Source organism: Bufo gargarizans, chromosome 9 (assembly GCF_014858855.1).
Source record: "Bufo gargarizans isolate SCDJY-AF-19 chromosome 9, ASM1485885v1, whole genome shotgun sequence".
In the NCBI taxonomy this organism is placed as follows: Eukaryota; Metazoa; Chordata; class Amphibia; order Anura; family Bufonidae; genus Bufo; species Bufo gargarizans.
In genome coordinates, this window is record NC_058088.1 from 106,944,109 (window position 1) to 106,959,622 (window position 15,514).

A 15,514-nucleotide genomic window follows, 5' to 3' on the forward strand; every position below is an offset into this window, starting at 1 on the left:
AACATAGCCAAGACGGATCTGTCATGAACACCATTGAAAGTCAATGGAGGACGGATCCGTTTTCTATTGTGACTGATTGTGTCAGTGAAAACTGATCTGTCCCCATTGACTTACATTGTGTGCCAGGACGGATCCGTTTGGGTCAGTTTCATCATGCAAGCAGTGTTTTGGTGTCCGTCTCCAGAGTGGAATGGAGACGGAAGAGAGGCAAACTGATGCATTCTGAGCGGATCCTTTTCCATTCAGAATGCATTAGGGCAAAACTGATCCGTTTTGGACCGCTTGTGAGAGCCCTGAACGGATCCCACAAACTGAAAGCCAAAACGCGAGTGTGAAAGTAGACTTACCTTCACTACATTTTGCATCATGTACATTTCTAACAGGTCAGAGAATTGACATTTTTGCGGGAGTGCTTCTTTAAAGGGGTTGAGTTATTCTATTAAAGTTTTTTTTTTTTAAAGACAGGAAAGCTATTAGAATCATAAAAACAAGTCCTACTTTATTACCCTGAACCCCCGTTGGTGGTATGCACATACACAGGCATGTCATCACTGCAGCCAAAAACATAGCCATGGCGGTGCTAGAATGGAGGGGTCTCAGGACGTTATGTGTAACATTTTTATATTTTGAATTGGTTCCCTGCCTCTTTAAAAAAATAATAATAATAAATAGAGTCTCTTTAAATGTTCAAGTAGAGCATATGGAATGTGTAGTCCATATTAGGGTAAGGCACACATGACGGGGCAGGTCCAGCCGTGGCAGCGATGTTGCAGCGAAGTCGTACAGCCATTGGCTGCCATGTGTAGACGTGGCATACTGCACCATCTGGCATAACTCTAAGGGTGGGTTCCCACTGAGGTTTTGAGGCAGATGCTATACCCTGCACACAAACATACTGTACTTGACTTGGTGTTCTGACCTTGAGTTGCATCCTGTATTATAGCCAAGAGCCTCTAAGCTCATCTCTCGGGATTGAAGGTTTGTCCAGTGTCTGGAAATTTCATGATTTGACTTCTGAGGATTATCATCCTTGTACACAGAAATGATCTGATAAAGGAAAAAAAAAAAGAATTCTCAAAGAATGTACTAAATGCTAGAATAGGGCCTAATAGCAGCTATACCTATACCTAGCTCTACTGAATGGACTTCTCAGGTATAATAGAAGTCAAGATTAGTATACAAAGTAAATCAATGCAAAGTTACACAATTTTAAATCGGTAATTAGATAAGCAGCTACTTCACCATTTTCTACAAAGCAATATAACCGTTACTCAGCGCCCCCTGTAGGCCGCAGACTGGACCACATGTAACGTATGCATTATAATTTAGGCCCAAACCTCCAGGCAGGAGGTCACTTTTCTTTATATGATCAGCGGTGACCATCACTTTTGATTACCCCTCAGAAGTATGGAGGAGCAAATTGCATGTTGTTTTTGGTTGTGGACTTGTGGGTCAGAGTAACTTGTAGTTGCCATCTGTTCCAGATTGTAGTATTAGTCATAAAGCTTCCAAAAATAAAACTTTGATAAACATACAGTTAGATGTTTCTATGGCATTTTACAACTTTTGTGGCGCTCTTGTGAATGAGTCACAGTTGTTTTGGTAGCATATGTCCAATAATGATGATAAAAAAAAAGCTCTATTAGGGGCCTTCACACGCGGCAGGTTTTGTTGGAGAAATTTCTGCAGCTAAAAATCCGTTCCATTCACCTGGATGGGGCTTACAGAAATCCATGTTCTTGCCGCCTCATTCAAATGAATGGAACTGATTTTCATTGCGGAAATTTCTGCAAAGCGCGTGAAGGCCCCTTACGGGGCAGTTCTGTCGGCAGATTTTCTGTTGGTAACGTGCAGTGATCAGTGTTTGTTTAGCTCCCATTTACATGGAGCAATTGCCAGTACTGTGGTTTGTACGATCATTCATCCCCATTCAGTTTCATTGATTATGCAAGGTGGTCTGAAGATGACACCCGATGATCATGTTCACATAGAAGATGTAATGGACAACAGAGGAGTGTTTGCTCGGTCTCTGGGCATGTTTACGTCTGAGATTGATTGGGAACTTGCGTCTAAAATGCGATCAGTTGCCCAATCACTGATCCATATAAACAGTCCTTTACTGTGATCTTTAACATCCATTATCCGATCATCTGCTTTCTAATACAGAGTTTGACGTTCCTTTAAATGTTTATGGATCTTTCAATCTGCCCCTAAAGATAATGTGGAACTTTTAGGGGGATTCCTGAATTTTGGCTTTCACTCTATTAGGGTACTTTCACACTAGCTTTTTTTCTTTCCGACATAGAGTTCCGTCCTAGGGGCTCAATACCGGAAAATAACTGATCAGTTGTATCTCCATGCATCCTGAATGGAGAGTAATGCGTTCAGGATGCATCAGGATGTCTTCAGTTCAGTCTTTTTGACTTTTCAGGGCGGAGATAATACCGCACCATGCTACAGTTTTATCTCCAGCCCAAAAAACTGAACACTTGCCGGAATGCCGGATCCGGCATTTTTTTTAACATAAGAATGTATTAGTGCCGGATCTGTCCTTCTTCCTTTCTTTTTTTTTTTTTTTTTTAAAGAAATCTACTTCAGGATAACAGGGTAACTGTTGAATTACACGCAATTCATTTTTTACAGTAAATGCCTACAGTCCTGGAAGCCTCCACACCTACAGAATGTAATTATATATGTAGAGTAACACGGCTCTGTGTTCAGCCCTGGTTTTACATAGGGTTGTCAGCATACAAAAATTTTGATTTGATTTCGATACCATAAAAAAGTATTGCAATACTCAATACCACGCAAAAAAATAAAACCACAAAAAAGCCATGTGCATTCCGCATTTTATGGAACGTCTGGCAAATAATAGAACAGTCCCACCCACAGTTTTTTGGGGGGCACAAGATGACAAAAAATGGCGAAATGGCGTTCACCGCATAAAGATATTTTTATAGTTGTGATATGTAATATGTTTGTTTATTGTTTATACATTTTATATGTAAAATTGGGAAAGGGGGTGATTTATACTTAATAATTTTTTTATTTTATTTTTCACTTTTTATTTTATAACCATTTCCCCCTTAGGGGCTAGAACCTGGGATCTTTTAATCCCTTGTCCTGTTCACCCTAATAGATCTGAGGGTGAATAGTGCTTTGTGCACACTGCAGCAGGGAGCTCACCATGGCAGCCGGGGCTTCAGTAGCGTCCTAGCTGCCATGGTAACCGATCGGAGCCCTGCGATTACACTGCTGGGGCTCTGATCACAACTGCCACTGCACCACCAATGACAAGGGGAGGGGACCCTGTGGCCACTGCCACCAATGCTTTTAATGCTGGGTGGGGTTGGAGGGGTCACACTGCGCCACCAATTTTTTTAAACAATTAATACAATTACAAATACAGGAAGTGGGTGCCGGCAGCAGAATCGCATAGCCGGCACCGGACCGATATGACAGGGAGCTGCTTCACCTGAGGGGTTAACTGCCGCTGATCGCAGATCCCTGTCATAGAGGTTGGGTGCTGGCTATGTGATTCTGCCGCCGGCACCCACCTCCTGTATTTGTATTAATGGTTTAGTTATCATTTGTGGTACAGTGGCCACAACCCCTCCCCTCTTCCGCCCCTCTCTCTCCTCATTGGTGGCAGCTGCACAGGTGGGAGGGAGAGAGTGACTCCTTCTCCCCTGTGCTGCTGAGGGAACATGGCGCGCGCTGAGAGCAGTAGCGCAGCCTAGTATCGGTAAATGGCAAATCCCGGTATAGAATCGATACCAGTACAAAAGTATCGATAATTCGATACCCGGTGCATCCCTAGTTTTACAGTCCTATAAATCTCCTCTAGAACTGGAAATGCCACTATCCTTCCAGTGCTTTACAGTCACACTGTTCTATTTCTTTCTGCTTTTCAAGGTTAGTAGCAAAGATGAAGATTTCTTGGATCTCTCAGTGGATGTGGAGCAGAATACTTCCATTACACACTGCTTAAGGTGAGGCCCATTCACAAGTCATGAAGAACAAATATTTGATCCTTTTTTTTTCTTCATTTGATTCATTTTTTTGCATGCGATAATTAAAGGGGTTCTCCAGGAATAATGAGTTTTTAGCAAGTGCCTGCACCCTGTCTCATACTTGCCTGTCCCCGGCACTCCAGTCCTCCGTGCTGCCTCCTCTGTGTCCATGTTCTGGTCCCTACAGTGCTGACATCTGGTGCAGCATGGCCCTGGTCACATATGCTCCTCTGCAGCCAGTAACTAGTTTCAGTGATGAAGCCCTGTTTGTGGCCATGTCACCGCTGATGGCAGTCTGTGACCATGGCCATACTGCGGGGATTGGAACATGGGCACATCGGAGGCTGTGCAGCGGGTAGTAGGGAAGTGTGAATCTGCATGGAAACAATATGGAGCAGTATGGATGGCAGCATGAACTCCAGTTGATGACGGGGGACAAACGTGATTAAGCCCTTCTGCTAATCGTTTTGGTGACTCGAACAAGTGAGACAACTGAAAGCAGATATCAGTGGAAATGTCTGCTGTATTGTAACTTTTGTTTTTCTCCCATTAGAGCGCTACGTTCCGTTAATCACTTATTCCTAGCCGACAGGTCCTCATTACTGCACCACGTGGGGAGTTCATGGGTCCTCTTTAATAAAATAAGAGCATCTGTTAGCATGATCATCCCTATTAAACCATTCATAATGCCTGATGGGGTTGATCATGCTGAGTAAAATGATTGATTCTTTTTTTCTATAGGTTGAACTGCTGCAGTGATATCTTTGTTTTTATGTATCAATTTATGCAAATTGTCAATTTAATGCACCAAGGATCTGGTCTGAGCCCTTGGAGCACTGCTAACACAACACCCCTGTGCTCTGTGCACTCCCCCTACCCTATGATTGACACCTCGTCTAGCCCTGCATTATCACACCTGTGCTGAGCCGAGTCGGCTTTTGTGCAATGGATCTGCAGTTGCTTCCCAAGTTCGGGAAGCAGCATTTGATCCACTGTACAAGCACTAAGTCACTGAGCTGATGCAGGCGCTAGAATCCAGGGTTAGTCATGTCAAAGGGGAGGGTGGAGTGCACACAGCACAGGGGCATTGTTTTAGAAGTGCTCCAAGGGCTCAGACCAGCCCCTTGGTGCGCAAAATTACTAAATTGCATAAATATAAAAACAGAGACCTCTCTGCAGCATTTCAACCTACATAAAAATGAAAGGTATCATTTTACTCGGCATGATCAACCCTACCAGGTAATATGCCTAGTTTCATAGGGTTGATCATGCTGACAGATGCTCTTTTAGCCAAAGCAGAACATGTGCTTAGGTTTTATAAAAGAGGACCCATGAACTCTCCACGTGGTGCAGTAATGAGGACCTGTCAGCTAGGAGTAAGTGATGAATAGAACAACGTAGTGATCTAAGAAAAGGTGCTCCAGCATTGCTGCCTAGGCAAGGGAAACTGTGGCTGATTTTACCTTTACCAATATCGTGTACCAGATTTTTCTGGCTATTAGATTCATGTTTTCTGCTGGAAACTGTGCTGCAATTTTCTGATGGTCTCAGTAGTCTGAATGCAGGTAAAGGCCTGTATGTATTACTATTTAAAGGATAACTGTCACATTTAGACCCTAATTTCAATTTTCATATATGTAGTTACTAATAACATGATATTCCAGAATCAGTTACTATTAGACTGACTTACCCCATATTTAATAAGATTCAGCCCTTAGCAACCAGTCTGCATAAAACTGCAATTTCACTATTCAGTTAAGATGCCTGCCCTCACCGCCTGCCCTCACTAGCCAGTAACAATAGCCCCCCAAAAGTGTCAGTAACCAGAGCCTTCCCCCTAAAGGGTTAATCTCCTGTAGCACAAAGGGGTCCTCTTACCACATGTTGCTGTCATTTATACACTGAGCAGGCGGCAGATCTCCCTTCCCTGTTGTGCGCTGCTCCAACTCTGCATTGTCCCAGTCTGCTGAGTGAGGGAGCGTCTGCCAAGTGCAGGGACAGGGAGAAGTGCACACAGCCCAGGCACTGTTATCAGCTGCTGGGGAGGACCTGGCTTTAATCATTTACTTACAGTCCCTTGCTGTCAGTAATCTGACCTTGCAGGCTGCGTGCTTCTGCGTCCTCCGTCCTTCAACACATAGACGGACCATGCCTAGCAACTCTATTTTAAGCACAGGAAAAAGTAGGCAGTACAGGGAACAAAACTGTGGAATTAAGGGGTAATTGAATACACAGTGAAAAGTTGAAATAGGGCCACCAGGGTGATATTAATCACCACAATCCAATACTCCCAAAAAATAAAAAAATACGACAGTTATACTTTCAGTGTCTGAACATTTGGAATTACAATGTCCATTTTACAGAATAATGCGCAGTAAACTCTTCTGTAATCTGCACATTTGAGGAAGAATCAACATAAACACGAATACAGACTTTTCAGCAGGCACTCCTTTTATTGAACACTATCAAGTACATTCTCATAATGCTTAAAAGCTAAAATACAGGTCCATAAAAAAAATAAAGTTTATATGACTTGTTTTGTCACATCCTCCACTGTTTATGCATATGTGCCGAGGTGTACAGCAGACTGTGTAGTTATATAGCCTTGTGTGTGTTCCTGCAGGGGGTTCAGTAATACAGAAACACTATGCAGTGAATACAAATATTACTGTGAGCAGTGTCGAAGCAAACAGGAAGGACAGAAGAGGTAAGAAGAATGTTTAGATATTTGGCGTGCTACTGTCTGTTGTGGCGTTAACAGATTATGTCCTGACATTGAGAAGTTTACTGTAATGTATCTGCTTGTGCAAGGCTGGTCCCCATAGTGAGAGATACCATAAGTAGCACTTTTTAATGCACGCTGATATAGGAGGACTTCCTTCTCTGATGCTCCCTTTACACAGGCCGACTATCTAGCCCAGGGATGCTCAACCTGCTGCCCTCCAGCTGTTGTAAAACTACAACTCCCACCATGCCCTGCTGTAGGCTGATAGCTGTAAGCTGTTCAGGCATGCTGGGAGTTGTAGTTTTGCAACAGCTGGAGGGCCGCAGGTTGAGCATCCCTGATCTAGCCAATTGTCGGGAAGGAATCTTCCCTGTCACTCTGTTTCCCACTGTGCACTTACTCTGGGAGGCAAAGTGATGTAGATTTCATCAGAGCTTCTCCTAAGGTCGGAGCTTCTTTATGATATCAGTCGCACCACAATGGGGTGCTCATAGCCGGACTGCATGACCATTCCCGGGCACAGCACCACCCAGATGACCGGTAGGAAGCACTTTCTTTTTGCTGGAATAGAGCTTCTTTTACTATCAGTCAGCTTATGTAAAAGTGTATTGCTAGTACTGTTAACCAGTTGGTGCTGTAGGGGAGGGAAACCAAGTGACAGGTTCTCTTGTGGTTGACAACTGAGTAAACTGTTGGGCCTGGTTCAAGCTTCGTGTGTAGAAACTATTCACATTGGAAAATGCGTTGCCCTTTAGCTATAATCCTGATTGTCAGTACTACATATTAGGGCTCATTCAGACGGCCGTATGCTATCAGCAAAAATGCGGATCCGTTTTTTTGCGGATTAGATGCTGACCTATTCACTTCTATGGGGCCCTTTTCTATTCCAAGGTTCCGCAAAATAAATGAAACATGTCCTATACTTGTCCGTGAAAATCAGGACATGGCCCTATTGAAGTCTATGGGTCAGCAAAAATACTGAATGCTATCCGTTTTTTTGCGGATCAGTTTTTTTGCAGATCCGCAAAAAAAGGATAGCATTCAGTATTTTTGCGGACAGCATACGGCCGTCTGAATGAGCCCTAAGTCTGAGATTGCTGACCGTTAGGCCTCATGCACATGGCCGTTGTGCGGCTGTTCCGTGCATTGGGGACCGCAATTGCGGTCCCCAATACACAGGCAACATCCATGCAGCGGCCGGACCCATTCAACTTGAATGGGTCCGTGGTATGTCTGCACTGCAAAGTGCTTCCGGTGTTCCGTTCCGTTCCACATCTCTGGAATTGCAGACCCATTCAAGTGAATGTGTCCGCATCCATAATGCGGGGTGCACACAGCTGGCGGCCGTGGATTGCCAACCCGCCGTTTGCGGTCCGCAATACGGCCACGGCCGCCCCAACTGCTGTGTGCATGAAGCCTTAGTCTTTGTCAGTCAGTACATATTTCATGTTTTTCTCCTCCCTGGGAGCAGACAAGCCACACAGCAGGTAGTGTATTACAGCACCGTACTAGTACTTGGTGCTTGAGGAGGATTAAATTCTGTTGCCGTTAATTTCTTTTCAAGTTGTGTGTCGTTGCCTTTCCCTTTTGCCAAAAACTGTTGTTATTGAGTAATTCCATGAAGTGTTTGCTAAGTGTGTTTCCTATGCGTTGGCAGGATGAGAGTGAAGAAGTTGCCTATGATATTAGCCCTGCACTTGAAACGGTTTAAGTACATGGACCAGCTGCACCGATATACCAAACTTTCCTACCGCGTGGTGTTTCCACTTGAGCTTCGGCTCTTCAACACTTCCGGGGATGCCACTAACCCTGAGCGAATGTATGACCTCGTAGCGGTGGTTGTTCACTGTGGGAGGTGGGTAAACATCGGGGTATTTCCGCAGTAATGTATCACCCGAAGTCTATGGCATACGTTATAAGACTGTGATTTGTTCTTAGTAATATTTTATGATTAAGGGAGTTCTTGCTTCATCTTCAGTCTCGTTACTATATTACCGGCCCATAATTACAGGTCAGAGTCACAAATCCAGCTGTATTTCTGGATGGTGAATCTGAACACAGTTATGCGACAAGTCTTCAAAAGGGTTAAGCAAGACTTTAGAACTGTGACCTGTTCTCAGGGTAGGTCATCAGTATGTGATCGGCTGGAGTCTGACACCCAGACCCCCGCAATCAGCTGTTTGAGAAGGCACTGGCGCTCTTGTGAGAACCGCATCCTTCTCTGTTCTTACACAGGGCCGTACATTGTATAGTGGCGTATCGTTGTATATCGTATCGCGCTCAGCCCCATTCACTTCTATGGAACTGAGCTGCCCCTAGGCCATGGATACCAATGAATGTATTGTCAACTGGCCTGTGACTCTACTGTGCCGCTGCCTTCTCAAACAACAGATCAGTGGGGGTCATGGGTGTCAGTTCTAAAGCCTCGGAAAACCCATGTTCTGTGGTCCACAAAATGCGAATCCGCAAGGCACGGATACCGGTCGTGTTCGCTCTGTGGAACAGAACGTTTGGCTTATCCTATCTTTGTCCATAATTTGGCACACGGTGTTCTGTCAGCATCCTTTGTGGCCTCATTGAAATGAATGGGTCTGCATTCAACCCGCCCCAAAAAATGCAGGTCGGATGCGGACAAAAATACGTTTGTGTGCATGAGCCCTAAGTGTAATTTAGGGCTGTAACTTTGTAAGGGGGCCTTTGGAAGTACTATCCCATTTCAGAGAATCAAAAAACAATTTATCAAGCCTCCTGCACTAGTTTCCTGGCATTGAAAGTTGCAGATCCCCTATGATGATGTGAGTTCCGGTCGGTTATATCCATGTTTCAGGCCTTGACACATAAGAGTAGTACGGACATAAAAGGGCAAACTTAGCAAAACTAGTGTAAAGTAGAACTGGCTTAGTTGCCCATAGCAACCAATCAGATTCCACCTTTCATTTTCCAAAGCAGCTCTGAAAAATGAAAGGTAAAATCTGATTGGTTGCTAAGGGCAACTAAGCCAGTTTTTTTTACACCAGTTTTGATAATCCCCCCCCATAGTGCATCCAGCACATGGACATGTGAATGCAGCCTTGGGGTCCATTCACACATCCGCAACTTGGGTCCTGATCCGTTCCGTAATTTTAGAGAACGGGTGCGGACCCATTCATTTTCAGGGGGGCCGGAACAGATGAGGACAGCACATGTGCTGTCCGCATTTCCGTATCTGCAATTCCATTCCCGTAAAAAATAGAACATGTCCTATTCTTGTCTGCAAGGCATTTTCTATTCTAGTGCTGGCGATGTGCAGTCCGCAAAATGCGGAACGCACATTGCCCGTGTCCGTGTTTTGCAGATCCGCAATTTTGCAGACCGCAAAACGCCTACAGACGTCTGAATGGACCCCTATACAGCATTCTCTCTGAAACTTTACATTGATTTAAAGGGGTTGTGCTGGATGGTCATCAATATCTGCTTGGTGGGGATCCGACTCCCCGCACCCTGGCCGATCAGCTGTTCGAAAAGGAGGAAGCTCTTCTAGAATTCTGGAAAGCCATCTCCTCTTCAAACAGTTGATCTGCAGGGGTGACCAGTGTCTGACCCCCACTGATCAGATACTGATGACCTATCCTGAGGGTAGGTCATCAGTATGTACTTGCTGCACAACCTCTTTAAGGTGATCATACAGCACTAGCTTGTACCATGTAATTAAGGGATGTGCAGGCAGCTGTAAATAAGAACAAGTCTGTGACGGAGGAGAGGAGTTGTGGAATGCTTTTCACACTAGTGATCCAAATGAGCTCTTAACAAGCTCTGCCTCTAATGTCACCAGATGTAAGGCAGATATCCTATAAGTCAATGTTCAACCCTTTAAAAGACCTTTACCTTACATCTGGTGGCAGAGGCAGAGCTTGTGAAGAGCTCATTTGAATACCCCCTTCCTAGAAATCCAGAGGAGCGTTGCGCCTTGGCTATAAGACTCCTCACTCCGCTTAAGGACCTCTCCATAAGGTAATCCCACACACAGAAAGCTTTGGCAGCACTGGACAAGATCAGTAACAAAAAGACTAGTTCCTTCTGAGCTATGGTAGCATCCTCTAGTGAGTATTCTGAAAGATTTATGTTCATTTATTTTAGTTCCTTTTTTATTGTAATTTTTAATGTATTACATTTGTATTCATCAAATGGAGGTTATTGACTGCATAACAAAAAGTTATGATTTCTCCATTTGTATGGGTTTGAAGATCTCTGCTTGCTGGTATTCAGTAGGAACCCTCATTGTTTGCTTTCAGTGGATTTGTCCTGGTCATGAGGCGTGCTCCTGTGTGTCCAGTGCATGTAAAGAGCTGAGCACCTGTGTTTCCTTTATATGATCCAAACAAATTTTGGCCATATGAAATTAAAAAAATAAAATAAAATTAAGGAATCCTATTGAATGACTGACTGCAAACGGAGATCTTCAACACTGTGAAATATTGACACAGAAAGTATAGTGTGAAATTCTATAACTTTATATCATGCTAAGAATACATTTTGTTAGAAAATGCGCAGTATCAAAACTGAGTAACATTTTACAATTTCCGTTTTACACAGTGGCCCAAACCGTGGACACTACATCACCATTGTAAAGAGTCATGGATTCTGGCTGCTGTTTGATGATGACATTGTAGAGGTAGTTTGTATTTTATTTATTCCCATACAGCATGCCTACTGTTATTATCCCTATAACAATTGTTCTACACATTGATTATCCCTTGACATGACTTTTTCAGCATTTGTTTCATGTCGTCCGTTTCCTCTGGTGTCCAGTATGCTATAGTTGAATTGTTTTCTTATCGTAAACTATAACTGTCTTATTATTTTTTTAAGAGTTGTCCTGTAATTCACGCTTATCACCTATTCACAGGATAAGTGTCTGATTGCTAGGGGTCTCTTGCTTGTGGTCCCAGACTTTCTTAATAACACAGCATCTTATGTGTGGACAGGAAGCCAGTTTCTCCATGTATTCCTATGGGAGCATCAACGTCAATCTTATAGGAATGAATAAAGAAGTAACTGACTTACTGTCCTGTGTCATTTGGAGATCAGAGAGTTGGTCACATGACACGGCTGAGAATCTGAAAGGAGGATATAACTCACAAATATAGTCACTGGTGAGAAGATTACTACATTTTACATCGTGCACCTTTTTTACAGGCCAGAGAATAACTATCAAATAATTAGAACCATTTTCCGTTCACATGGCCACTTGGCAGCTTCTTTTTTTGCGGGACAAGATGCATTTTTAATACATCATATTGGAAAACGGGGAAAAAAAATTATTTGCATCTTCTACTGGCCAAGCACCAGTACAGAGATCTCCATCTTGAGTAGATTTCTGGTGTGCATGTTTTTAAATGAGTCCCCGCCTGCAGCCCATGTTCTCCAGCCCACACCCCACCCACTTTTTGTAAAAATGGTGAGGGTGTCGTAAAAAGATAAAACGTCTCAAATTTTGTCTCGAAATGACACTTCCAGTTTGGGGTGGATTTGTACTTAGATTTTACCATAAAGTAACTTAGAAGATCATTCAAGAGATGTCAGATCTGAGAGCGTCAGGAAAATAAGGTGTCATTGTCAAACATGCTTTCTTATCACAGAATGGCTTTCTACAGCTTCTATGTACTGTAAAACAGAAGCTGCAGAAGCCAAACAGTGCAGTTTTGTAATTTTTTTTATTGACAAACCTAGTGCCAAATCAGACCCCCCAATCCTTATCAGACCTGAAATCGGGCCCCTATTCCTCATCATACACCCATTCCTCATTAGACCTCAGCTCAGACCCCCATTTCTCATTGGATATCAGATCAGGCCACCATTCCTCATCAGAAATTAATTCCAAATTTTATGCAAGATCCGGTCCCCATTCTTCATTAGACCTGAGATCAGAACCCCCATGCCTCATTATCAAATCCCCTAAATCAGAACCCCATTCCTCATTAGACCCAAGATAAGAGCAGCATGAGACTTATAGATAAATGAACTTACCTCTACTGCTCCAGGCCACGCCTCTGCTCTTCCTGCAATGACCACTCCCTGGTTTTCTCGGAGTGCCTCACTTAGTACAGCCCGCAGCAGGAGCGCTGTATTCACCTCTCCCCGGTCCTACTGTTGCTCACTAGTATTCGCTACATAAGACACATTGTCATTTTTCCCCCACTTGCTGAGCAAAAAAATATAGTAATTTAGTATGTAATTTCAAACTTCCATTAACACCTAAAATTCCACAATGTTTTACAGTTCTGCAACTCAAATTAACCCTTTCCTGCCCACTCCATGTCAGTTAAGAGGCTGATGGCGCAGAACCTGGGCTGAGCCTCTTGGCACTGCACACCGTGCCATCAGCAGGATGAGGTTGACTCACTGACGGCTTGATCCTGTACTCTGCCAGGAAACCAAAATAATCAACTCCCTGTAACTAAAACCCCTGAACGCGACACTCAGTTTGAGCACTGTGTCTTGAATGCACGACTAAAATATTACACTGAGGTTTTAATTGGGGAAATAATATCTAAACTGTTTTTAATTTCATTTATTTTTTTTCAACAGAAAATTGACGCCCAAGCCATTGAAGAGTTCTACGGTTTAACATCAGACATTTCCAAAAACTCTGAATCGGGATATATCCTGTTCTACCAATCAAGAGACTAAATCCCATGGTTGGGTTAAAGTAAATTCCTATTTGTGAACTGTTGGACAGTGAATAAGGGATCAAAGTCCTGTATTGACTACAGAGGAGATGCTCATGACTGCTGCCACAAATATCTGCTTTCAGTTCCCGGATGGACCGTTTCACATTCAGCTCTTATTGCTATCAGCCGTACAAAGTGGATCTTTTGCAATAAGCCACTTCAGTCTGTTTTCTCATAAGCAGGTGCAGGTTTTTCCATTTTCCTAAAAAGTTGTATACTGAAGTGACCCTTGAAAGAACAGGGACCACCGCTGAGACTTAATCTAAGAAGATAGCACTTTGTAAGACAGATCAGCTGTGGTTTGGTGCTCAGTTCATCAAATGTTTTAACATTTGAGAAATCTGATTTCATTAGCAATCCTTAAATCATATTACGTACATATCCTATAACCACGACTGTACCTGCACCTTCTTCGGTGTTTCCTACCTTCCATTTTTTTGCTTTAACACTCCTTGTAGTGAGTGTTAAGAGGCTGCTGTTCTGCACACTAAGTAATGGGATCACTTGTTATCTTTTATTTTTGTTATTTAATTTTTCTTTCAATGTCTTTTGGAATATTAGCACCTTTTCTAATTGTTCAAGTTGGCCTCTGAAAATACTACTGCAGAGATGGGTATAGTCTGAAGAGAGGGCAAAACTTTTGGAAAGTTTCTGTCTGCAATCATGAACTCTTTTCAGGATCTGGTCACAAGCTGCGATAAATATAGTGGTTTGCCAGGGTAACTTACCTAGTTTTGAGCCAGTTTATTGCATCTGTCATTTGGTCCTGAAAAGTGTTTACTGCTGGATTCCAGAGTCCTTGCTCTCTAGGCTTTTTGCTATTGTTTTCCAAAAAACTCAGTTATAAGAGGTGATGAAGGTTTATAGTGTAAAATCCCATAAATAAAGTAACCCATTTATCCTTACTCGTAGCAGGGTTTAATACTTTGCCTGTTTACCTTGTGTTTGCTATGCCTGTGCATTGTTTTTATACTGATACGATATGAAGAGCAACCCCTACAGAAACAGAAGGCTCACACTAACCTTCCAGTTACACCTTGGGATCCATACCTGCATCTTCTGTTTTTGTAATGGTAAAAAAAAAAAATCTCTTAAAAAGTTTGAGAGTTTGGTGTTTAACATGAAGGCTGTTACCCCCGCACCAGTCAGATATGCATCACCTATTCTGCGGAGAGGGGTTACATTTATATCTTTGCACTGTAAAATGTGTACTAAAACCTTACATTGCCAATTGCAGGTCAATAATCAGAAGTCAAATTGTACTTCTAATTTTAGGAACAAATCTTGGGAGAACATGCCAAAAACTATTGAAATTATTCCTTTCCTATATATAAAATAAACTAAACCTTAAAGCTTTATTAAAGCTGCTTAGTTTGAGTTAAAGAAAGGCCTGTAAGCTTTAGAATACAAGAGAAGGTCTATATGGATTAAATAGTGGCCGTAGTTTCACTGAAGTAAGCTACACAGGCATGAAATAGTCTAAAATACGGTGCTAGCGCCGCTTTGGCTTGCTGTAAGGTCCCATCCACCTCATGGAAGACAATCAGCATGTATGGGTGTGCGTGACCTGCAAGGATGGATTTATACCCAAATCGGTAGAAAGTGCCTTCCACATGGATGAGTTGGCCCAGAAAATGCCAGGAAAACATTCCCCAGACCATAACGCTGCCACCACGAGCTTGTGTTATTCCAGCAATGGTTGCAGAGTGTTTGTTCTTTAATGATTCTCAGTCTGACACGCTAATGACCATCTCATGGATGAACCTGATAACGTGACTTATCGGAGAAGGCCACCCTCTACCAATCAGCGGAGGTCCAGTTCCGATACTGCCACGAAAATGGAAGCCTTTTCTTCGTTAGCAGAGGTGCAGTGACCATTTGTCTGCTTCGGAGCCCCATATACAGTAGGGTTCACTGAACTGTTGTTTTAGGGCCAAGTCTTGTAGCCCCTTGTTTCATTCTGGCGGTGAGCTGCTCCACTGTAGCGTATCGGTTGCCCTCGTGCACCTCAGTAGCTCACGTTCACCTCTCACATCAATGGCACGTGGTGCTCCACAGTTTTGGTT

General features: G+C 43.2%; 1 protein-coding gene across 3 annotated transcripts in view; it reads left to right on the forward strand.

Moving 5' to 3' along the window:
* LOC122946774 (ubiquitin carboxyl-terminal hydrolase 12-like) overlaps positions 1 to 14,353 on the forward strand; it is a 77,523-nt gene extending 63,170 nt beyond the window's left edge. For 2 of the 3 annotated variants that reach the window (XM_044306579.1, XM_044306577.1), the window contains 5 exons: positions 3,916 to 3,992; positions 6,637 to 6,720; positions 8,396 to 8,593; positions 11,311 to 11,392; positions 13,306 to 14,353. In XM_044306579.1, the coding sequence (XP_044162514.1) occupies positions 3,916 to 3,992; positions 6,637 to 6,720; positions 8,396 to 8,593; positions 11,311 to 11,392; positions 13,306 to 13,407 (543 nt within the window). In that variant the 3' untranslated portion in view covers positions 13,408 to 14,353. The remainder of the gene's footprint in view (positions 1 to 3,915; positions 3,993 to 6,636; positions 6,721 to 8,395; positions 8,594 to 11,310; positions 11,393 to 13,305) is intronic. The other variant, XM_044306578.1, reaches the window with a different exon arrangement.
* The last annotated feature ends 1,161 nt before the right edge of the window (positions 14,354 to 15,514 follow it).